Source organism: Zootoca vivipara, chromosome 6 (genome assembly GCF_965207765.1).
Source record: "Zootoca vivipara chromosome 6, rZooViv2.hap1.1, whole genome shotgun sequence".
NCBI lineage: Eukaryota > Metazoa > Chordata > Lepidosauria > Squamata > Lacertidae > Zootoca > Zootoca vivipara.
Genome location: NC_142589.1, coordinates 77,335,688 through 77,360,835, shown reverse-complemented (window position 1 = coordinate 77,360,835; position 25,148 = coordinate 77,335,688). Strand labels below are relative to the sequence as shown.

Here is a 25,148-nt window from a genome sequence, read left to right as displayed (position 1 = left end):
CTTTGGGTTACAGACGCTTCAGGTTACAGACTCCGCTAACCCAGAAATAGTACCTCGGGTTAAGAACTTGGCTTCAGGATGAGAACAGAAATGAAACCGCGCGGCGGCAGCGGGAGGCCCCACGAGCTAAAGTGGTATCTCAGGTTAAGAACAGTTTTCCGGTTAAGAACGGAGCTCTGGAATGAATTAAGTTCTTAACCTGAGGTACCACTGTACATGCAAACACCGTCAGCCCAACGTGAGGTGAGCCCAGGCAGCGTCTTGGATTTAGAACCAGACTCCAGGGCTCAGCCAGGAAGACCGGCCCTACCATTAGTCAGTGTGAGGCAGCTGCTTCAGGCGGCCCTGAGCCCTTGGCAGTAAGCCTCCATTGGAAGGTTTAGCCGTGTGTGAGCAGCAGTTTGCCCACCTAGCAGGAAGCCCTCAGGTGTGCAGGAGGATGCTGCCCTTATGAAAGGTTGCTGCCCATTGAGTTGGCTTTTCTGCCGGCCGTTTAAGACCTGTCGGTTTTCAGAGAGCTGCAGCAAGTATCTCATAGTCGAGCTGTGGTCGCCTCGCCACAACATCGTCCTGAAGGAAACAGGCCAACACCCACTCCGTAACTGATGAACGATATGCCTTTAAAGGAACCACAGGGTGAAAAAGCAGAGAGGCAGATAGCGAGAAACTGCCTTTGTGGAACTTCCTAGAATGATTCAAGCTGAGAAAAAAACGCACCAAATTATCCACTGGGGCTGCCTAGGAATGACTGAGCAGATGGCAACCGCAATCTCTGAATGCATGCCTTGGAAGAGGCAAATTTGTTCCTTTCAGTGCCTCTCGCTTTCTAATTCCCCCCTGCTCCCTGTCTTAAGAGCAGTTCTCTGCATTTCCACAAGAGCTTGTGGTTTTATTTATATTTTTATTCTATTAAGTCCTCGTGGAAGTCCACCAGCGTTCTCCCTGGTTGGTGAGGTTAAATGAGGAAGGGGCACTGGCGGAGGAACAGGGATGTGAGGGGAGCGCACCGCCCCTGGCGGCACGATCCCGGTGGGGTGCCATCGTAGATGGGGGCTCCCTGTGCTGAGCGCCACACCCCCTAGCAGTTCGAAAGCACGTCAAAGTGCAAGTAGATAAATAGGTACCACTACAGCGGGAAGGTAAACGGTGTTTCCATGTGCTGCTCTGGTTTGCCAGAAGCGGCTTTGTCATGCTGGCCACATGACCTGGAAGCTATACGCCGGCTCCCTCGGCCAATAATGCGAGATGAGCGCGCAACCCCAGAGTCGGTCACAACTGGGCCTAATGGTCAGGGGTCCCTTTACCTTTACTGTACATTGATTATGGCCTTCATTTTATGGATCACTGATCTTGTTAGATAGTTAAATTCATGTTAAATTTCTGTTTTAGGGGTTGTTTTTCATCCTCTAGAACAGATTAATCCATTTCCCATTACTTTCTATGGGAAAGCTCGCCTTGGTTTAAGAACGCTTTGGTTTAAGAACGGACTTCCGGAACGGATTAAGTTTGTAAACCAAGGTACCACTGTACTTTAAAAGATGTGGGCTCACAGATAACATCTGCATAAAATTGGCACATGCTCGTTGCTATGTCGATGCGCAAAAGTGGAGTTTTTAAAAGTCACAAAAGGCAAGCCAGCCAATTTCCCACCCAAATTACCCAATTAAATTGATTGTTAACCCCACCCCAAATTAGCTCCTTTTCTGTTCGTTTAACCCCTAATTGAGCAGGACATGTGGCGACGCCAAGCCCGTCAATTAGCCCCATTCATTATCCCTCACTTCTTCTCCAGATAAAGTGGCCTCATTTATTTATTATGTAAAATTTATATACGGTACCACTTGATTGTTTTTTAAAAAACAAACCTCAAGGTGGATTAACCAAAACAAAAAAGGAAAAGCAAGAAAAGTCAACAACCCTACTTTAAAACTGACAGAAGTTAAACTACTAAGGAATATTAAAATTACCTCCACTTTCTAAGCATTTGGGCAGGCTTGTCCAAACATGAATGTTTTTCGCAGGCGCCAAAAAGAGTACAGTGAATGATGGCAATGATATTTACTTATATCCTGCCTTTTGGCCAGATCAAGACTCGTGGCAGCTTACACAAATTGGAACAAAATATTGTTTATCCCTCCCCAAATACTAATATCCTACTTGGTAACTCAGATCACCTTCCGTTTCATAACAGAAGAACAGAGCCTGCTGGATTCGGCAAATGGCCCTTCCAGTCCAGCATCCTGTTCTCACAGCACCAGACTAGATGCCTGTGGGGAGCCAAGAAGCAGGATCCGGCAACTGGGATTCAGAAGCATTGCTGCCTCTATGGATGCAGAGCATGGCCGTTGTATCCCCCTCTTCCCCTCCGTGAATTTGCCCAGTCCTCTTTTAAAGCCACCCAAAATGATGGCCAACACTGTCCCCTGTAGGAGGGAGTTCCACAGTTTAACTATGTGTTGTGGATTTCCTTCTATCTTTTCTCAATCATCCAACATTCAGCTTCCTTGAATGTCATGGTTTTGACCTATAAAGCCTTAAACGGCTCAAGACCACAATACCTCAAGGACCGCCTCTTTCCATATGAACCTACCCGGACCCTGAGATCATCTTCTGAGCCCCTCCTTCGTGGGCCTCCTCCTCGAGAGGTCCAGAGAGTGGCAACACGAGAACGGGGCCTTCTCTGCAGTGGCTCCCTGTCTGTGGAGTGCTCTCCCCAGGGAAGTTCGCCTGGTGCCTTCATTATGCACCTTTGGGCGCCAGGCAAAAACGTTCCTTTTTAACCAGGCCTTTGATTGACCTATGACATTCTATGCCCTTTTAAAATGTGGGGGTTTTTTTGGGGGGAGGGAGTTATTGGGTTGTTGTTTTTACTTCGATTATATATTTTGTGGTTTTATATTTTGATTTTGTTCTGTGATCTGCCCTGAGACCTCCGGCTATAGGGCAGTGTATCAAATTATTAACAACAACAGTGTTGTGAGAGGGAGAAAAATCTTTCCCCACTTTTCCCATGCCATGTGCTATCTACCCAGAAATGTGCCCCAGGCTAGGCAACCTTCCGCCCCCCCCCCTGCCCACTCTCTGATCTAGCAGATCTGTCAGTACTGTACATGGATATAATTGGACCGCGCAAATCCATTTGTGCATTTCAAGAGCCTCACTCTGTGCATTTGGTTTTAAGCTGTGCTTCAGGTGCATTTTTATTTACAATACAACATTTGGTGATTCCCCACCCCACTTCTTTTCGAACGGGACATTCGAGGCGTTGCAGCTGCCTGGGTTAAGGGAGTCCAGAACTAAGGCAGGACTGATATCCTTACAGATCTAGAATGAGGCGCCTCGTTTTTTCAGGAAAACCCAGGAGCTGAGTCCAGGAGGCACGTGATATCCTCTGCCAGGGGAAGGAAGGCAGCTGATCACAGAGGGTGGGGTGTCAGGTGTGGCTCCAGACCTGTCAATAATGGACAGGCAAGGACCTTGTCCCAGTTGGGATGTGTGTGTGTGTGTGTGTGTGAAGATACCACAATATTTTGTCAGAGCACCGGACTCTGCGGCAGAGACACACAACATGTGGACAGGGTCATTTGAAGGCGGAAACTTCAATCGCTGCTGCTCTGTAGTAGATGTTTCCCTCCCCGCTTTCACAAACCCCCAAAACTAAATCAGGTTTTAATCCTTGGCTTCACTTGAGCCTTGCAACAGACAGCTGTCATTTCAGAAGAGGCAGACACCAGGGCTACACAAACACACACCCCTTTAAGAAGTGAGTGAGAGGTTGGAAACTTAACCACCTCTTGTGATTTTCCCCTTTCAATGAATCGCTTCTGGCCGCTGCAAAGGTCTTGGGTGCCAAGATGTCCGTCCTTAAGGCTGGCCGTTAACTCTGGGCCTGGAAGAAGAAAAGCCGGCTTTGTCTCTCTCGTGCACAAGGGACTAGTCTTGTTTCCTTCTGGGTTGTTTAGGCGGCAACTTTTTAAACAGGAATGGAGCGGGTGGGACGTTTTGGGGGCAGGGAGGGGGGGCAGAGACCAGGGATGGGGGGCGGAGAGAGAAAATAATCCAGGTTTGCAGAACAGAACAAGGTTTTGGGAGCAAGTCACTAGAGAGATGGAGAGAGGGTTTCCAGAGCCCACCTCTTTTAAAAGCCGAAGATGGGGGTAGTCTTTCCTCCACTGGAATATTCAAAGTGAGTTTTGCGGCTGACCCGAGAGACATACTCCTGTTCCAAACTGGAAACCAGTCTGCCGACAGCGGGAGAACAAGAGGCAGATGATTTATGAACCTAAACACCCCCATAACCTCTATTGATGGGGGTCCCCAACATTTTTTTCCTCCGTCAAGAATTGCAACGCCCTCCTTAGGCACCAGAACAACACCCTGCTCATTCCCTCCACCCTGCCTGTTCCAAGATGCCCAACATTCATTCCCTCTACTTCAGCAGCTTCTGATCTCTCGCAATGACGCCCCCCCCAAAAATAAGTGAGTCGGAGAGAATCGGAGAACTTGGGGTGTGAAGTGGAGCAAAGTTCTGAGAGTGTGTTCCCTGGCACTGGCAGCAGGGGGAGCTGCCGCCTCCTTCAGAACAAGGCCCCACCCTCAGGGGGCGGAGCCGACGCCATATGCGAGATTCCGCATGCCTGTCCGTCCTTCATTTGAGCTTCCCGCAAGCAGGAGGCACTCAGAGCACGCTGACCCTCTCGGCCAAGCCCTTCATGTCCACTTCCCGCTGCTGTTCGTCCTCCTCCTCCTCGTGCAGCCGCCGGACCCGTAGGTGGTCAGGGTACGGCATGCTGTGCTCTGCGGCAAACTGTTCCCACCGGGCGTCATCGCTCTCGTGGGTGATATAGCGCTCACGCATCCTGCTCTCCAGCTCCCGCAGATCCAGCCAAGTTTGGTAATCCTGGAGGGGAAGGATGAAGAGGAGAAGCTGAAATGTAAATCTGTAAACTGAAGGGGATGCTTGTCGGTTGCCCTCTATGCCTGTGGCCCTCCGGATGTTGCTGAACTGCGACTCCTGACCCCCTTGACTGTTGGCCACGCTTGCTGGGTGTGGGGAGTTGTAGTTCAGCAATATCAAAAGCAACACGATGGTCAGAAACAATTACAATGTGAAAAACTGTATGGAGTAATTCAAGACATGAAGATTAACAAACTAAAGTCCCTGAAGGTACTGAATGAATCACGGTGCCAGACTTTACCCGGCGGAGAACAAGCTGTGAAGCTTTGTAATCAGCAATGTCCAATTCTGATGTCCAACTCTGAACTCTGCTGAACACTGTTTCCGGATAGCAAACTACTGTTTCGTTGAATTCTTCGTCAGCCAGTTAGTTCAACAAACGCTCGTAAGTAGAAAGATATGTAATTTCTCCATTTACCAATTTTTTTTCCAATAGATGTAATATACATGAGAATGAAAAATACTCTGGAACAGTGCTCATGCAATTATGTAGTCACTGTTTGTGTTTACTTGGGAGTTGTAGTTCAGCAACGCCCGGAGGGCCAAAAACTCCTGCCGCACTTCTCTGTGCACTTCCATGGGTTATTACACCGAAAGTTGGGGAGATATTCAAAGACAAATTGCTCAAGCCGTGATTCCCGAAATGAGACGGGAACTGCATTCCAGCCAGCTGTTGAAATTTGCACCGCTCTGAATTTTGCAATGCAGCACTCCAGCCGAGCCATGCATACAATAATTTGCAGTAGAAACTCGGTTTTCGAATGTACAGTCATACCTCGGTTTAAGTACGCTTTGGTTTAAGTACTTTCAGTTTAAGTACTCTGCAGACCCAGAAGTGTTTACTTCCGGGTTCCGCCGCACACGCATGCACAGAAGTGATCGGCGCATTTCACGCATGCGTGCTATCACTGCTTGGATTAAGTACTTTTTGGGGTGCGAATGGCACCCCGGAACCAATTAAGTACTTAACCCGAGGTACCACTGTAAATGTTAATTTTTTTCATCTACAATACTGTCTTATTTATTTTATAGTACAGTACATTGATTAATGCATTTTATGGATCAATGCTCTCATTAGACAGTAAAATTCGTGTTAAAATGCTGTTTTAGGGGGTGTTTTTCATCATTTGGAATGGATTAATCCACTTTCCATTACTTTCAATGGGAAAGTTCGCTTCAGTTTAAGTACACTTCAGTTTAAGTATGGACTTCCAGAACCAATTAGGTACTTAACCTGAGGTACCACTATAATCCATTCTGGAAGTCCGTTTGACTTCTGAAAAGTTAAAAAAAAAGTGAGGATCAAAGGGAGGGCGGCAAATCTATTTGGGGGAAAAAAGAGAAGCGTGCTTCGGAAGCCGTTCGGGTTCCGAGGAACATTCGAAAACCGAAGCGGTTACTTCCAGGTTGTCGGCGTTTGGCTTCCGAAACATTCAGCAGCCAAGATGCTCGACAACTGGGGTTTGACTGTACGGTCATACCTCGGTTTAAGTATGCTTCGGTTTGAGTACTTTCAGTTTAAGTACTCCGCAGACCCATCTGAAACGGATTAATCCACTTTCCATTACTTTCTATGGGAAAGTTCGCTTCAGGTTAAGTACGCTTCAGATTAAGTACAGACTTCCGGAACCAATTACACTCATACTTCGGGTTTAGTATGCTTCAGGTTGAGTACTCCGCGGACCCGTCTGGAACAGATTAATCCACTTTCCATTACTTTCTATGGGAAAGTTCGCTTCAGGTTAAGTACGCTTCAGATTAAGTACAGACTTCCGGAACCAATCGTGTACTTAAACCGAGGTACCACTGTATAACACAGGCTTCCTCCCTTCCACAGGGAGCCTACAACTCCCATGATCCCTAGCTAGCAGGACCAGTCGTCAGGGATGATGGGAATTGTAGTCTCAAAACATCTGGAGGGCCGAGGTTGAGGAAGCCTGGTATAACAGGTGCGTTGGAAAAAAAGCAACGAACAAAATTGCTTCCTATTAGGGCAAAACTGCTTTGGGAAAACATATTAGGAGAAATTCACATTAAGAACATAAGGAGGACAAAGAACATAAGGAGAGCCTGCTGGATCAGGACAATGGATCATCTAAGTTCCTGTTCTCACAGCGGCCAAGCAGATTCCCCAAAGGGAAACCCACAAGCAAGGCCACAAGGGGCCACAGCAATGGCAGCAGCAGGAACGTCAGGCCAGGTGGCCCTGAAATCAAAGAGCTGCCGCTACCATGCTGCCCAGCAGATGTCTAGGACTATAATGTCCATCATCCCCAGCCAGCAGGGCCCACGGTGAGTTTGGACTCCAGCCGCCATCTCTGCATACCTGTAGCCAAGAGTGGCTGAGCGATTTATCGACACTGTAACGTTTCCTCATCTTCACCTGGAGGAGGTTGTTGATCAGATCAATGGCTGGGCAGGAGGAAAGGGAGAAAGGAAATGCTATAAGAACCTGAGAAGAGACTGCTGGATCCGGCCGGGATTCCAAATAGTGTAGCAGAAAGCCAGCCAATTTCTGAGGGCAGATTCTACCTCCCCATCCCACCAAGCTCCTTTAAAGTTACCTCCAACTGAGATCTGGCGCCAGGGGTTCGCCGGGTACATAAAGGCGGCGTTCTGGATCTGGTCGTTGATGTCCTCGTCTTCGTTGAACGGGAACGTGCCGCTGAGGCTGACGTACATGATGACTCCCACTGACCACATGTCCAGAGAGCGGTTGTAGCCCTGGTTCAGCAGGACCTCGGGCGCCAGGTAGGCCGGGGTGCCCACGACCGAGCGGCGGAAGGACTTCTCGCCAATGATACGGGCGAAGCCAAAGTCGCACAGCTTCACCTGCGGAATGGTGAGCAAGGAACCTTACGATCCAAAGGCCTCCATGCGAAGCGGCAAAACACCCCCCGCTGTATATTTTTACACTGTGAACCGCCTTGCAATCTTCGGATGAAGGACGGTATGCAAATTTAATCACCACCATCATCATCATCAACAACAAAGGGATAATGGCGCGGCCTTCTCGGTGGCCGCTCCCAGACTTTGGGACTCCCTACAGGAGTTAGACTGGCTCCTTCCCTGTTGTCCCTTTGTCAGCAGGTGAAGACTTTCTTATCATAACAGGCTTTTGGGAACTGACTGCTTTTAATGAATGGGCTGCGGCTCTGCTGTTTCTATTGTAATTATTGGCATATTTTTAATACTGTAGCTCTTTTAAATTTATATAGTGGTTTTTTGTGTGGCTCACATATTTTACACACACACACACACACACACACACACACACACACGTTTTACATATATATAGACCTCATATATATTTGCTTTACAGTTTAAAATACTCATTTTACATCCTTAAGATATCAATGACTTCCCTTCTCTTTCCATGGTTCATTTTACATATCATAAATCCTTGCAGATTTTACAAAAACGATACCATTCAGTATTCCGTTATTGCATCCACCCAAACTTGTTTACACTGTTGAATTTTTCTTAATGCTCCCAGCGTTTTCAGCTATACACAATTATTTCCCAGATATTCAATAAACGTGTTCCAGTCTTCTTGAAACATATGTTCTTCTTGTTCTCCTATTCTATATGTTAAGTCTGCGAGTTGTGCATATTCTGTCAACTTAAGTGGGACCTCACTCATTTTCTCTGTTACCATGTGGTTTAGCCCAGGTGGCGCTGTGGTTAAACCACTGAGCCTAGGGCTTGCTGATCAGAAGGTCGGCGGTTCGAATCCCTGTGACGGGATGAGCTCCCGTTGCTTGGTCCCAGCTCCTGCCAACCTAGCAGTTCGAAAGCACATCAAAATGCAAGTAGATAAATAGGAACCGCTATAGCGGGAAGGTAAACGGTGTTTCCATGTGCTGCTCTGGTTCACCAGAAGCGGCTTTGTCATGCTGGCCACATGACCTGGAAGCTATACGCCGGCTCCCTCGGCCAATAATGCGAGATGAGCGCGCAACCCCAGAGTCGGTCACGACTGGACCTAATGGTCAGGGGTCCCTTTACCTTTACCTTTAAAACATGGGCCGCAATAGCAGCACACATAAATTGACAGTAGTACACGAATTGACCCGTGGAACGAATTAATTTCGTCTAGCGAGGCACCACTGTACTGGGTTTTGTTTTGTTTTTAAAGGATTGTTGGTGTCTTTTCTATGTTTTTAGCTGTTCCTATCTTATCTGTAAGCAACCTTGAGTCTCTGACAGGAAAAAAGGCAGGGTATAAATAAATATCACACACACAAAATAATAATAATAATAATAATAATAATAATAATAATAATAATAATAATAATGGGAGTTGCAATCCAGTAAAAATATCTGGAGGTCCATGGGCGACCCAGCCCTGCCCTAAACGAATCATTAAGTAAACCACTCGGTGAAAGAGTCAACTCTTTTCCCCAAGGAACACTACCAGGGTCTCAGTTTTGAGCGGTTCCATTCTAAAATCCCGAACGCCATTTGGGATGCATCCATCTCTTTTTCAGATGCAAGAGGGGCGGCAAAACTGGAAGCCTTACCTGAGGGAATGGCTCGGCCGAAGCCAAAAGGACGTTCTCGGGTTTCAGGTCGCAATGCACGATGTTCTTGAAATGCAGATGGCGCAGAGCCACCAGGATCTGAGCAGAAAAGATGGAAACAGGAGTGGCAAAAGGTGGCAAGGAGCAGAAAGCCACCAAATCCTGGCCGGTCAGGATTCTACCCACGTCAGCTTCCCACAGATTGCATTACATGAATTACCACAGAACCACGAAATAGTAGAGATGGAAGGTGCCCCCAGAGGTCCTCTAGTCCAACCCCCTGCAAAGCAGGGATCTTTTGCCCACCGCAATGTGTTACAACAGCCTTCCGAAGCTGGTGCCTGCCAGATGTTTTTGGACTACAACTCCCATCTACAACTAAGGCTGATGGGAGTTGTAGCCTGAAATTTCCGGTGAATGCCAGTTTGCTGAAAGCTACTCTCTGTTTGCTGCTGTCTTGCTACACTTTCTGCTTTCAGAGACCCAGATGAAAGCTCCTCTTTTGTCCTTTTGTCCAAATATTAGATTTTGCGAATCCCGAAATTTGTAGGGGAAGAGCATCCTCAGGCAAGGCTCTGCTGCCACCTCGTGGGCGCTGGTTGACTTGTACCTTTTCTGCCTTTGGAAGGTGTACAGGTGAAACTCGGAAAATTTGAATATTGTCGAAAAGTGAATTTATTTCAGTAATGCAACTTATTATTTTTTATTCTTCTTTTAATTTTTACAAATGCTTTCTTTTGGAAATTCCACAGTAATAAAACAAATAGTTACAATAATACAAAAATCAACAAAAATAAACATCGCTATTACATTTCATTAATTACATTCCATTTATAATTGACCCGCCTAACGACAAATAATTACAATTACAACAAATAAAGCCTTGACATATTTTGCTTTGCATGTCATGCATCTATCTCATATATTGGTTTCACCTCTTAAGTTGCATTACTGAAATAAATGCACTTTTCGACGATATTCTAATTTTCCAAGTTGCACCTGTATGTTTAGCATTCTTACCTGCGTGATGAGGAACTTGGTGAGTCTCTCGGGCAGCCGGCCCTTTTCCGAAGACAGGATCATTTCCAACATGTCTCCGTGGAGCTTCTCCATCACCACAAAGACTTTCTCCGGCGTCTCGAACATGCACTCCAAGTTCACGATCCCGGCATGCCTCAGGCTCTGCGGAATGGGGTGGGGTGTCGGAGGAGAAGAAGAAGAGAGACAGGGTGGGGTGTCGGGATGAGGCTCAGAGTCCAGAGGGACTTAAGGGACCCTTCTTCCTGCCAGCCCTCCCGCGGCAACACCCACAAAATGGCCGCCGGCCGCTCACCTGCAAGATGGCGACCTCGTTGCGCAGTTGGCTCTCCTGCTTGGTGGGGAAGCGGAGCTTGTCAATCACTTTCACCGCCACGTCCCGGCCTGTTTTCCGGTGTTTCCCTGGGGGCATCAAGAAGGGAAGGCTGCATTTTAGGAAGGGACTGTTCCTGGCTCAGAGAAGGCAGAAGGCCCTCTGGTACCAGCCCAACCGTTGCGTTTAGGTCAGCCGCCGTCCCCGCCCCAACTAAATGATGGCTAAAACTCCCATCATCCCTATGGGCTATGTCGCTGGGAGTCCAAGCCCAACAACATCTAGCAACATCTCTGTGTGACGGACAGCTGAGCTAGACCAGAGTCTGGTGATACACGCAATCCCTAGAAATTCCTTTTTCTATATAAATTTTATTTTTCAGAAATATTTCGACATAAATACAATCCAGTATTTTCCAAAAGAAGTATCAACAACCTCAGATATGCTGATGACACAACCTTGATGGCAGAAAGTGAGGAGGAATTAAAGAACCTTTTAATAAGGGTGAAAGAGGAGAGCGCAAAATATGGTCTGAAGCTCAACTTCAAAAAAAAACTAAGATCATGGCCACTGGTCCCATCACTTCCTGGCAAATAGAAGGGGAAGAAATGGAGGCAGTGAGAGATTTTACTTTCTTCGGTTCCATAATCACTGCAGATGGTGACAGCAGTCACGAAATTAAAAGACACCTGCTTCTTGGGAGAAAAGCAATGACAAACCTAGACAGCATCTTAAAAAGCAGAGACATCACCTTGCCGACAAAGGTCCGTATAGTTAGCTATACTGGTTTTCCCAGTAGTGATGTATGGAAGTGAGAGCTGAACCATAAAGAAGGCTGATCGCTGAAGAATGGATGTTTTTGAATTATGGTGCTGGAGGAGACTCTTGAGAGTCCCATGGACTGCAAGAAGATCAAACCTATCAATTCTGAAGGAAATCAGCCCTGAGTGCTCACTGGAAGGACAGATCCTGAAGCTGAGGCTCCAAGACTTTGGCCACCTCATGAGAAGAGAAGACTCCCTGGAAAAGACCCTGATGTTGGGAAAGATGGAGGGCACAAGGAGAAGGGGACGACAGAGGACGAGATGGTTGGACAGTGTTCTCCAAGCCACCAACATGAGTCTGACCTAATTGCGGGAGGCAGTGGAAGAAAGGAATGCCTGGCGTGCTCTGGTCCATGGAGACACGAAGAGTCGGAAATGACTAAACAATAACATTTTCCAAAAAATATATGTATTTTAACTTCGTTTTGTGTCAAAATAGAAAAGGATTTTTTTATAATGTAGAAGCATGATTGGATATGTATTTCTTATTTTGTTTTAAATATGGATAGAAAAATATATCTAGAATATTAAATATGTTAAGAATAATCGATAAGGATAGTATAGAATTAGAGTTTATGATTATAAGTGTATAAGTATGTTTAAGATTGTAAGGAAAAATATAATGAAAGATTATACAAGATGAAACGCAGGAAGGGGGGCCCTGAGGAAGTTAACCTAAAATGTGAGAAAAGATGAAAGTTTTAGAAATATGGCTCTTGTATGAACATTAATTTTAACCGTTTGGTTAAAATTAATCCTGCTAAAGAACTTTTATGTATACAATGACATTTCAGATAATCCATGAATTTTCTCTAATCTTTTATAAAGTACCCCCCCCCCCTTGATTCCTTATTGCTCCCGTAAGTTCTGCCATTTCGGCACCATCCATTAATTTAGACTGTCATTCCTCCTTGGTGAGTACAGAATCTTATTTCCATTTTAATGAGCACAAATAATCCTGGCTGCTGTCGTGGCAGTACCTTGAAATTCCACCAGAGGGCTGTAGCCTCTCTCTGATTGGCTACGAAGACAGTGAGTCAGAAGGGGGCGGAGCCAGCACTTTGGGAGGGAAAATAAAAGGAGCCATTCCTGAGGGTTTAAGAGAGAGCGGGAAGGAGGGGAGAGTTTGGTTCAGGTCTGTGTGTGGAACATCCGCTCTGAGGAAAATATTTCTGAGTTTACATAGGAGGACAGTGTTTGGTGTCTTGCGAGAGCGAACTGGAGGGCTGAGTTTGAGCATGGAGAAGTGGAAGCTGTGAGGATAAAGTCTCCTTGGATCTCCTTCCAGTCAGCAGGGGAGAGATCTTCTAGAAAGAGGAGACTCCCAAACCAGTTAGGACGGATCTTGGCTTGAATATTTTATTGAACATTTTTTAGTTATGAAGAAATAAAGTGATACAAAGGAAAAAAGGAAAAAGGCACAAAAATGTGCAGAGGAAAAGAAAACAATATATGAATATACAGTATATGGAAAAACCAGATGCAGTGATCCGATTGGTATGTTTAGCCTGGAGAAGAGAAGGTTAAGGGGTGATATGATAGCCATGTTCAAATATATAAAAGGATGTCATATAGAGGAGGGAGAAAGGTTGTTTTCTGCTGCTCCAGAGAAGCGGACACGGAGCAATGGATTCAAACTACAAGAAAGAAGATTCCACCTAAACATTAGGAAGAACTTCCTGACAGTAAGAGCTGTTTGGCAGTGGAATTTGCTGCCAAGAAGTGTGGTGGAGTCTCCTTCTTTGGAGGTCTTTAAGCAGAGGCTTGACAGCCATCTGTCAGGAATGCTTTGATGGTGTTTCCTGCTTGGCAGGGGGTTGGACTGGATGGCCCTTGTGGTCTCTCCCAACTCTATGATTCTATGATTCTATGGTAGAAGTTTGGGAAACTGACAGAAAGTACTACCTTGTTTAAGATCCAAAGTAATGAGCTGTAACACCTACGAGTTAAGGAACTGAAGTGAAATAACTCGAAATAAGCTGAGCATTTACCATCTAGAAACCTGCAACATGTGACTGAAGAGTAATAACTGAAAATAAGCAACCAAAGCTTAAGAGACAGATAATCTGTGGTGGTTATAGAGTGTCGGATCCGCCACAATTGCTGGCCAGAGCAGTGGGATCCGCTCCAATCTGCTTTAGAGGCCAGGCTAGATTAGCAACCAGCACCCTCTATCGGAGAAAGAAAGTCTAGCCAAGCTTTTAACTCACCTCCGTAGACGACGCCAAATTGCCCAGAGCCCAAAACTTCATCCGGGAAGATCTGGTAGACGGTGGCGATATCCTGCAGTTGAAGAAGAAGAAGAGTTTGGATTTGATATCCCGCTTTATCACTACCCTAAGGAGTCTCAAAGTGGCTAACATTCTCCTTTCCCTTCCTCCCCCACAACAAACACTCTGTGAGGTGAGTGAGGCTGAGAGACTTAAGAGAAGTGTGACTAGCCCAAGGTCACCCAGCAGCTGCATGCAGAGGAGCGGGGACGCGAACCCGGTTCACCAGATTACGAGTCTACTGCTCTTACACTACACCACACAGGCAAGGAGAAGGAGCAGGCAAGGAGACCCGGAAACCCAGTGATCCCAGAACTCACCACGTTCTCTTGGATCTGGCTGTTGGACACAGAGATTCGTAATGACGCTTGCCCTGGAAAGAGGAAGGTAGAAGTCAGGGCCTAGCCCATTTCCTGATGCATCACATGCCAATGCTGTACAGGGGACAAGGCCCACCTAGGTAAGGTAAAAGGATAATGGACCCCTGGACGGTTAAGTCCAGTCAAAAGCAACTATGGGGTTGTGGCGCTCATCTTGCTTTCAGGCTGAGGGAGCCGGCGTTTGTCCGCAGACAGTTTTCCGGGTCATGTGGCCAGCAGGACTAAATCGCTTCTGGCACAACGGGACACCATAACAGAAACCAGAGCGCACAGAAACTCCGTTTACCTTCCTGCTGCAGCGGTACCTATTTATCTACTTGCACTGGCATGCTTTCAAACTGCTAGGTGGGCAGGAGCTGGGACCGAACAACGGGAGCTCACCCCGTTGCTGGGATTTGAACTGCCAACCTTCTGATTGGCAAGCCCAAGAGGCTCAGTGGTTTAGACCACAGCGCCACCCACATCCCTAAAAGGCCCACCGACGCCAGTACTGGCTACACTGACTGGCAGTGGCTGGACTGGGGCCAGAGAGTGAGGCTTGGAAGGGCGCATTTGGGCATCTGGGGTTAAAGGTCCCCAATCTTGCGTGTGAGGGGGAAGCCATGGGTCAGACATTGTCAGAGGCGAGTAAATCACATGGAGTAGGTGAAGTTAATTCACCTAGTGAGTACAGCAACTCTTCCCGGCAGAACTTGCCCCTGTGAGGACCAAAGGTCCCCGCCTTCCCACAGCACCCTAAAGCTCCTCCTTCCCTGATACCTGATACAAGAAATCTGAGGCACCACCATCTTGCCTGTCTTTGATCTGCCTCTTCATACCTCTTTGAGTTCTGGGAGACCAGCAGGGAGGGGAGACCCCCTGGCCCCTTCACCAGGCTATCTCTGCCTTTCGGCCTCCCTCCTCTCCAGCTTCTGCCTCCGATTCTGAACTGCTCTCTGCCACTGACTCTTCCTGCTCACTAAAGCCTGCTACCTCTCCAGCTTCTGACACTTCCTCCTCCCAGTCTGCTCCCTCTCATTGTCATCCCACCACCACTCCCTGGGGGCTGAGCCTTCTTCCCTTGGGGGTTCCCCAGCTGGCGCCTCCCAGCATTCCTCTGCGTCCAACCAGTCCAGGACAGACACTCACTGTGGGGCGCCTCTCCTTGGGCGCTCGGAGCCCCTTGGAGGACGACCGGCATGAGGGCCTGCCGAAGGGCGTTCTCCCACGTCCTGGCGTTTTCCAGGCTGTCCCCAGCATGCTGGTGGTTGCTGGGGGCGCCGTTTTCCCCCACGTAGTAGGTCGCTTTGGCCGTGGTGATTTCAAAGCAGTGAGGGTTGGCGCCCGAAGGCAGCAGGGAGAAGTCCTGGGCCGGACCCACGGCCAAGATCTCCGAGAGCGGAATCTCCTACAGGAAAAGGAAATGGAAGTCAGCCTTTCTCGCCTAGCCCCCTGATCTCATGATGGTCAAGCCCCAATGGGAAGACCCCACACACTCCAACAACTCTCCCCACTTGGTATTCCCAGCAACTGGCGTTCAGCTGGTGTTCTCCATGCCAGGCATAATGTGATAAACTTGTATCATGTTGCTTCTTTCTCGCCTTTCCCCAAATGCTGGAACCCTTCTTTCATGGTTTCCTTGCCCTAAGCTGCTTTCACGAGAACACCCCGCATCCCACCTGGCGCTAAGTGATGACATCATTCAGCCAAGCCAGAGCAAGGGCAAAGTCTCCTGCCTTCTCTCCAACGGATCGGTTGGTCAGTGGCAGGGAACACCGTCTTGGCTGCGATCTAGGACCAGTGGTGCCATGGTCCGGGGTTACGGAGGTGGGGGACAATGACCCACAACTATTTCCCCATCTCCAGCACCCTAGAGCATGAAAGGGGAGCTTTTGAGCCACAATGGGCTCCAAAACTAAGCATTTAGGAGCAATGAAAGCACAAGGCGCTTTGGTTTCAGGAGAACGGTGCACGTTCTGTTATGTGGCTCTGGGATAGCTCAGTCAGTAGAGCATGAGACTCTAAATCTCAGGGTCATGGGTTTGAGCCCCGCATTGGGCAAAAAACAACAACCCCCAACTGCATTGCAGGAGGGTTGGACTAGATGACCCTCGTGGTCCCTTCCAACTCTCCGTTCTATGATTCTATGTGCAATGGAAAACAGAACTCAAGCCACTCCAAAAGAAGATATTGGAGCACTCCTAATAGTCTGCGCATGTAAATGCACAGAAAATAGCAGATCTGGTTGAAAGATGCAGCTTGGGAGAGCTGCATCAATTGTTGCAATGCATCCCTAACTATAATTGCATAGTTATAAGATTATCACATAATCTTAGAAGAGGCACGGCTGTGAGCGGGTGTGACTATCATGCAGGGACTCTGCATTTCTGAATTTGCAACTGCCCTATTGTCTCGAACCGCAAAGGAGGAGCAAAGAAGAGGTGGGGAGCCTTTGCCAACCTGGTGCCCTCCAGATGTTCGGAACTACAACTCCCAAGAGCCCCACAGCTGTGGATTAACCAAACCTTTGACCCCACCCCCACCCCCAAGAGCCTTCTTTGCAGGCAGTTTTTTCTTCCTCCTTAGGACATTTGGCTCAGCTCCAGAAATATTTGCAAGAGGGCAGTTGCTGCCCATAAATCTCTCTCCCCCCCCCCCGCTCTGGCTTCCCCATCCTCATCCACACTGGGGACCCTGAATATTAGGGGACGGCCAATTTACCTTGTAGTAGCGACTGCTGGTGTTGTTTTGGAAGAGAGTGAGGCATTTGCTGTCCAGGCGCCAGTAATGGCGTTTCCGCTGCAGAATGGGAAGAGAGGAGAGGAGTGTTTTTACAGGTCATAGCATTCCAGGGGTTGAAGGAGGCCTTAGAAGCATCCTGAGGGCCCAATGCAAGACTTTCACACTCATAATTGCACACGCAGAGCATTAATTCCATACACTGACATGCACCATCCGGTTAATTGCCGCCCTACATGCTAAGAGCTGCAGGAGGGGCCATGTTTGCAGCTGCATCAGCACCTAAGGTCTGTGGTGGAACAGCATGGAGTGGGGCCTTCTCTGGGGAGGCACCCTGGATGTAGGAGTCCCTCCCATTGGACAGACAGTTGTCCCCCACCATGTTCACAGATCTGTGACGTCAAGATGTAACGTTATCTTTTCCCTCGTGGGCCTACGGGGGTGAACAATTGGTTTCTCTGCTGCCAGACGGACGTTTTAGGACGCCTGTTGCTTTATGAGGCTCTTGTTTTAGGTTTCGTTGCATTGCATTTTAATGGGATTCTGGGTACCGCCCCCTAGAACACCGAAGGGGAAATGTGGGTTATACATATCATGGATAATGGTTTTGGCAGGCCAGATCCATCAGGCCGCTCCCCTCAATTGTCACCTGGGGGCAGCCATCCCCACCAGGCTGCCACAGTGGGAGGAGGAAGAAGCCGCAGGGCTCATTTCATCAGCTCACCCAAAAGCTCAGCTCCCTCAGTCACCTCCTTACCCTGAACTATGTCAACTGGTGATTATAGGAACAGCTGTTTAGAGATCGGTACCAATGTCTCAATTTTGATCTTCCTCTTCCTTCCCTATCCCGTTTTCCTTGCGTGTCGTGTCTTTTTTTGTTTATATTGTAAGCCTACAGGTAGGGATTTATCTTGGTTGACTATGTGTAAGCCACTCAGGGATCTTTTTCGGATGAAGGGGGGTGGGGAATAGATAGATAGATAGATAGATAGATAGATAGATAGATAGATAGATAGATAATTTATTACGGTCGGAGACCAGCATATAAATCACACTTGGGGGTACAATCCCAAAAGGAACACAAACATTTAAAACATTGAACAACAGTCAATTTAAAATTTATAAATGCGATAAGCGTATAGACACTAAAAACTTTGAGATAAGCTACCGCAAAGACATGACCCAGAATCACCCGAAGGACCGAGTTTGGGGATTTTCTTGACGAACTAGTTTGGATCGGGCGATGGTCTGCACCTACAGATCTGTACACAGAATCTGGTGACCATCCGGGTCGTCTTTTGATCTTTGCCTAACAGTAGAAGATTGAACTTTTGCTTTTCCGGGAGGTCTGTGAGCCTCACCAGCAGGGGATCAATGGTCTCACTATGTGCCTCTTCATAAAAGGGACATCTAAAAAATAAGCGCTCTGGGCTTCCTATCTCCCCCAATGAAGAGGCGCAAATTCTCTGAGCATATGGGACTTTTTAAAAGAATCCTTCCAGGACTGGCGAGGGCAAAGCCGAACTCCTGGCAAGAGTAAAAGCCCTTCTTGCATTTTTGGATACTAGAAAGAAGAGATATGCTGCCGGTGCGGCTATCTCTCTCTCGATTTCTCCCGTTTTATAGTCGGGGCACCTTGAGCAATCCTGTTGTCTCTCGGTGTCTATGATTCTTTGCCTAACCGTAGCTTTTGCTTGGCTCAACCCCAGACTTAGAAGGGCTTGAGGGGCAAAACCCAGTTTCTGAAGGGTGTTCAGGACTGCTGTCTGCCAGCCTGACTGGAACTGGTCGCAGAGGATCAGTGGGGCTATTCCTCGGGGGAGCAGAGTCAATGACAGCCATTTGTAGATTGATGTTAGGCAAATATAAGCCTCCACTCTCATCATCCCCATTTCTAGTCTGACCCATGCATTTGAAACACATCTGTGGACTTGTAGGAGAGCTCTAAGAAGTTTGGGTTCTCCCCCTCTCAAGGGGGGGAGAAAGCAGAGGAAGGCAGGCCCAGAAAAGATCCATTGGGGGGGGGGAGAAATAAATAACAAACAATAATCAAGATCAGAGCAATAAGCAAGAGAGGAAGGCTCCAGCTCTTCTTGCTTGCATCGCTCCATCACTAGAAGCAGCAAGCGAGAGAGAGAGAGAGCAAGAGAGCTCTGAATAATAGAAAAGCCCATGCCCCAAGGAGCTTACAAAACCTGCATTTTGCCGGAGGAGCGAGGGTAAGCACAAGCAAGCCTATTACTGATGGTGCTATGAAATAAAATCAATCTATTGCCCGCATTTCCGGGCGGTACTCGGAGGCTGGGGTTTGTTCCAGAGGCCCAGCTGCTTGGTGAGCCTCAATGCCCGCCCACCCCAGTCTCACCCCACACCTCCAACTCACCAGGGTGTCCTTGTTGCTGAAGTGAACCACCCAGCCTTCCTTCAGAGCCGTGCTGGACTTGCGGGTCGTTTGCCGGACAGACTGGACCACTCGCATCAGGGGGATGTAGCCCATGGAGCTGGAAGAAGAGGCAGGAGGTGCGCTTTAAATTTGGTGGATAAAGGAAATATTTATTTATACTACGGTCGCAGTAATAATACTTATGGCGACAAATTGGAAAAGTGATAAAGTTCCTTCTAGATTAGAGTGGATCCAAAAAAGGGACAGAATATGCAGAATTGGATAATTTATCAAATACAAAGGAAATGTTTATATCAAAATGGGAAGCCTTTAAAGTTTATCTGAAAAATAGCAATGATATTCTAAAATCTGTTGCAGCATTTGAATAATTTCAGTAGGAATTTCAAATTTGATGGAAAATCTACGATAGACTAAAGAATAATAAAACCAAAACATGTTATGATATGGCAGTGACTAAAAGATGAGAACAGAATTAAGGAGTAGACGGGAAGTCAGATATAAAGATCATTGTTAGGTTAAAAAGATTGCGAACATTAAACAATGTATTGTGGTGGTGGTGGCGGCGGCTGTTTGTGTGTTAGTTCTGTTTGTTATTTGCTGTTAGATGGATATTTGTTTATTATTGTATTTTTTTTCTTTCTGTGATGCATTAAAGTGGAATAAGTAAATAAATAAATAAATATTTGGTGGGTCTGAAAGCGCTGGGAGGGGGAAGAGACCCACAACAGATGCAACTAAAACTGGGTGCGTGTGCTCATGGGAAGCCCCTCGGGATTTTTTTAAACCATTATTTATTGAACTCATATTCCGCCCTTCGTCTGAAGACCACAGGGCAGTTTACAAGGCAAAAATGCAAAATGAAAACACAATAAAACAAAAATACAAGCGAAACCAAAACAGTAACCCCTCCCTCCCACCCACAGTTAAAAGGATGTAGATAGTTTTTTTAAAAAAATTGAATTTGTATACCGCCCTTCATCCATAAACCTCAAGGAGGTCCACAACATAAAAATACAAGATAATAAACATGCCTGGCTGAAGAGAAGCATTTTTGCCTGGCACCTAAAGATATGCCATGAAAGCAGCAGGCGAGGATCGGGAGATAATGACGGTTCCTCAAATTTTATCCTGCCCTTCACACTGTGAATTTCCCCCCCAACCCCAATTTGTCTTCCGAACAATCCTGTGAGGTAGGCTAGCCAGAGAAATGGTGACAAGCCCACAGTCGCCCTATTTTATGAACAAATAAAATCCTAGAAAAAATGGGATTCTTGGAAATACCAGGGCAGAAATTGCCATGCCAAATGTTTTGGACTACAACTCCCATCATCCCCAGCCTGTTTTTGTGGGAATTGTAGTCTTAACACCGGTAGAGGACAGAGGTTATGCTAGAAAACTTTTCCTTTTGAAGGAAAAAAAAGGGGGGAAAGTGTAATGAAATCATGGGAGAGGTGGACGGGGAAACAGAGAAACCTTTTCAAGAGAGGATGCAAGTTTTCTTTGCCTTACAGCCTAGTGAAGAAATCTAGACCATGAAAGCCATACATTCTCAGTGTGTCCCCACTGCCAGATCAGCAGCAATGGAACGTTAACAAACATTGCAGCTCCTGTAAGGGGAGTGAAAGGTTGGATCCAGCCGTGAAGGGAAACCCCATACAGGACCTAAGGAAAGAAAACGAAGCTGTGGCTTCAGGGCTGGCCCTTCCTCACCCCCGGGACTTGCTGTCATCAGAGTCCTCGCCCATCCTCATCTCGTTCTCTGAATGGGACCCGGGGATGATTCCAGAGTCGTCCGATTCATCCATGAGCGAGTTCTTATCGGCCTCACTAAGGTCGCTGGCTTCTTCCATCTGCACATCTGGGAGGGTCATAGGAGAGGAATAAAATGTATCCAAGACTTCTCCAATCATTGGGGCAAGGCCGTAGCTCAGCAATAGAGCATCTGGCTTTGCGTGCAGAAGGTTCCAGGTTCAATTCCAGGTAGGGCTGGGAGAGACTCCAGTCTGGCACTCTAAAGAGCTGGTGCCAGCCAGGGTAGACCAGGGGTGGGGAGCTTCCGGCCATTGGGCCAATCTTGGCATGCCTGGGAGTTCAATTTGGTCCACAAGGCTATTCCCCAACAAAGCACACCTACCTGTCAATCAGCCGACATCACTGGTGATGTCAGCTGATGGGCGGGAAGACACGGTGGTTGTTATTATAATTAATTAATTAATTAATTACAATCCTGTTTTCAGTGGGGAACAGGATTGTGCAACCAAGGCAAGATTTAATCCCCACTCATCAGCTGATGAGCATGGAGGTTAAAGCCCTTTGCAAAAGTGCTCTTTGAAGCAGCTCCATGCTTCTGCTTTAGGAAAGCAGCAGTGGCACAGGGTGAAGGAGAGGAGAAAGAAGCTTGTACAATTCAGGGTTTTCTTTTCCTCTCTTTGCCTCCTTGGCTACAAAGAACTTCTTCAAAGAGTACTTTTGCAAAGCGCTTTAAGCCAACCCAACATTTCTGTTTCAGCTTCTGGAGGCTCAAACAGAAGCCTCACCCAGATTATCTACACACATTGAAATGGTGGGTCCTGAGCTAAATCACACCCATCTCAAGAGTTAAAACCAGGTCCCTCCCCTCCAGCCCCCTCCACGCAATGAGAGCAGCGGCCGTTACTCACCTCCGCCGTTAAACAGCGTCTCTCCCAGGCAGTCATTGGGAACGCGAGTCGCACAACGTTTGTGGCAGTTGAATTTGCAATCTGGAAGGAGTTAGGGAAGGAGGCAAGGCAGGGGTGGAAGAACAGCAGCAGGTTAAAAAGTTTCAATTGGAACCTACAACCAAGCCTTCACCAGGCAGAGCAAAGCATACTGGTTTAAATGGCCCAATGGCCAGACTTGGAATAAAGGAACTGCAAATGTCCTGCCTTGGGTCATAAGGTGCTGCAGGACTACAACTCCCATCATCCCTGAACATGGGGCAAAGCTGGGGATGGTGGGAGTTGTAGTCAAAGAATCATAAAAGGTGACCCCCAAGGGTCATCTAGTCTGACCCCCTGCAATGCAGGAATACCAAGGCACAGTCCCCCACCCAATTTGGAACCATACTTAGTTTTGCAAACATGCTGGAAGTTTTATTGCTGCAGTCCAACAAGTCCCGGAGAACCACGGCTGAAGATCTCCAGAGCCCTCCCTCGGGGTCACATCCCCCCCTCCTCACCTTTGCATTGAAGGCCCTGGCGGAAGAGGCCTTTGAGGAGCTTCTTGCAGTACTGGCAAACAGTGGGCCGGGTGTAGGAGTGGATGAGGAAAGTGTGAGGCACCTTGACCTTGGAGAGGAAGAGCTTGTCTAGCTCAATGGGGCGGCCGATGTAGGTGGAGGAAGTCAGCCGGCGGGGGAAGGTCTCTATCAGGCTCCGAGTCTGCGAGGAAGGAGGAGCAGAAAGGGGAGCCAGAGGGAGAAGGGTCAGCTGTTACAAATTCCCTTATGCTGAATAGGCGTCCTCGCGAGAAAAGGGAAAACTTGGCAGCTATGCCCAGGCATAGAAGAACACCATCTCTACCCTGAGGCATTATGTTTGGGACCCACCCAATTCACTGTGTGCCCTGTTCTCAGTGGGGAACAGGATTGTGCAACCAAGGCAAGATTTAATCCCCACTCATCAGCTGATGAGCATGGAGGTTAAAACCCTTTGCAAAAGCGCTCTTTGAAGCAGCTCCACACTTCTGTTTTAAGCAAGTAAGCAGCAGTGGCACGGGGTGAAGGAGAGGAGAAAGAAGCCTGTACAGTTCAGGGAAGGGAATCCCAAGAGTCATCTAGTCCAACCCCCTGCAATGCCATCCTTGGGTGGGCACAAACCACCAACCTTCTGGTTAAATAATCACTCGCACTGATCCATCACACCATAGCCGTGACTGTGATTTGCTTTAAACTGTTTTTAATGCCATTTCAAGTTGTAATAATAATAATAACAACAACAACAACAACAATAATTTATTTATATGCTGCCCATCTGACTGGTTACCCCAGTCACTCTGGGGTACAATTTTTAAAATGCACCGTCGAAAGCAGTTTGAAGCAGATCACGACTTCACCCCGGAAGCGCACTCCATTGTCTCTCGAGACAGAGGGATGCAAAGAAACAGAACCAGGTGGGGAGGTGAGCAGGGCAGACCCACTCCCAGCCAGCGGGGGGGGGGGGGGGGGCAAGTGCACTCACCAGCTCTTCGGAGCTGCAGGGCAAGGAGTCCGTGGTGGAGAGGCGCAGGGACTGAGAGTTGGCCAAGGAGGTGGAGGAGAGGCGGCGCTTCCGGGCTCCGCTGCAGTTGTTGGGGATGCTGAAGGCGCAGCGCTTGTGGTAGTTCAGCCCACAGCCTGGGAGGCAGATTAGGAACATCATAAATGGCACGAGGTTGGCAGCAGAAACAGCACAGGGAGGCAGGAGAGAGGAAGCCGCCTTATGCCCATTATCATCAGTTATTCTTTTTATTATATATTTATTTACACCCTGCCTTTTTCCCTGATAGGGACTCAAAGGTGGCTTACATATAAAAAAATAAGAACAGCTAGAAACATGGGGGGCAGGGACAATCGTTAAAGAACAATTAAAGGCTGGTATAATTGAAACTATATGTAGTTTTATACTCCTGCTTGGACAACTGCCATGCGCTCTATGTGGGGTCACCTTTGAAGGTGACTCGGAAACTACAACCAATCTAGAATGTGGCAGCTAGACTGGTGACTGGGAGCAGCCGCCGGGACCATATAACAACAGTCCTGAAAGGCCTACATCAGGCATCCCCAAACTTCGGCCCTCCAGATGTTTTGGACTACAGTTCCCATCATCACTGACCACTGGTCCTGTTAGCTAGGGATCATGGGAGTTGTAGGCCAAAACATCTGGAGGGCCGCAGTTTGGGGATGCCTGGCCTACATTGTCTCCCTGTATGTTTCCAAGCACAATTCAAAGTGTTGGGGCTGACCTTTAAAGCCCTAAACGGCCTCAAAGGCCCATTAGACCTGAAGGAGCGTCTCCACCCCCATCATTCTGCCCGGACACTGAGATCCAGCTCCGAGGGCCTTCTGGCAGTTCCCTCCCTGCGAGAAGCAAAGTTACAGGGAACCAGGCAGAGGGCCTTCTCGGTAGTGGCCTTCTCCCACCAGATGTCAAGGAGATAAATAACTATACAAATTTTCGAAGACATCTGAAAGGTAGCTCTGTGTAGGGAGGTTTTTGATGTTTGATGTTTTGTTGTGTTTTTATGTTAAGCTGGAAGCTGCCCAGAGTGGTTGGGGCAACCCAGTCAGATGCGCGGGGTGCAAATAACAACAGTTTAGTTATTCAGATAACCGAGAGAAGGGGAATTGGGGGCTATCTAGCTCGCTATTCCCTACACTGACTGGCAATGGCCTTTGGTTCCAACCCTGGCACCTCCAAGGCTGGCGCAGGTTCCTGGAAATCCCAGAGAGCTGCTGCCAGTCAGTGTAGGCTCAGGGCACGAGCATCTGCTTTGCAAGCAGGGCGTTGCAGGTTTGATCCCCGGAGAGGTAGGCCTGGAAAAGAACCCCTCTGTGGGAAATCCCTGGTATAAAGGCAGCTCCCTGTGTTCCCAAATGCTTTGCAAACCGCATGAGAACCGAGCAGTGGAAGGGGCTCGGAGGGGGTGGGGTGGGACAGAGGGCGAGGTTTTCCGCCTTCGATTAAGCATTAAGCACAGTAATGGCCTTAAAGCCCTATGCTT

At 47.8% G+C, this 25,148-nt stretch overlaps 1 protein-coding gene across 1 annotated transcript in view; it reads right to left on the bottom strand.

Annotated features, from left to right (window-relative positions):
- Positions 1-3,169: 3,169 nt before the first annotated feature.
- PRKD2 (protein kinase D2) overlaps positions 3,170-25,148 on the bottom strand; it is a 48,541-nt gene continuing 26,562 nt past the window's right edge. The window contains exons 4-18 of the mRNA XM_035119991.3: positions 23,627-23,781; positions 22,627-22,828; positions 22,088-22,168; positions 21,138-21,285; positions 19,407-19,524; positions 17,006-17,083; positions 15,434-15,692; positions 14,246-14,298; positions 13,866-13,938; positions 10,814-10,920; positions 10,501-10,662; positions 9,481-9,579; positions 7,522-7,789; positions 7,284-7,369; positions 3,170-4,900 (exon numbers count right to left, since the gene is read on the bottom strand). Of these exons, the coding sequence (XP_034975882.2) occupies positions 4,679-4,900; positions 7,284-7,369; positions 7,522-7,789; positions 9,481-9,579; positions 10,501-10,662; positions 10,814-10,920; positions 13,866-13,938; positions 14,246-14,298; positions 15,434-15,692; positions 17,006-17,083; positions 19,407-19,524; positions 21,138-21,285; positions 22,088-22,168; positions 22,627-22,828; positions 23,627-23,781 (2,111 nt within the window). The 3' untranslated portion in view covers positions 3,170-4,678. The remainder of the gene's footprint in view (positions 4,901-7,283; positions 7,370-7,521; positions 7,790-9,480; positions 9,580-10,500; positions 10,663-10,813; positions 10,921-13,865; positions 13,939-14,245; positions 14,299-15,433; positions 15,693-17,005; positions 17,084-19,406; positions 19,525-21,137; positions 21,286-22,087; positions 22,169-22,626; positions 22,829-23,626; positions 23,782-25,148) is intronic.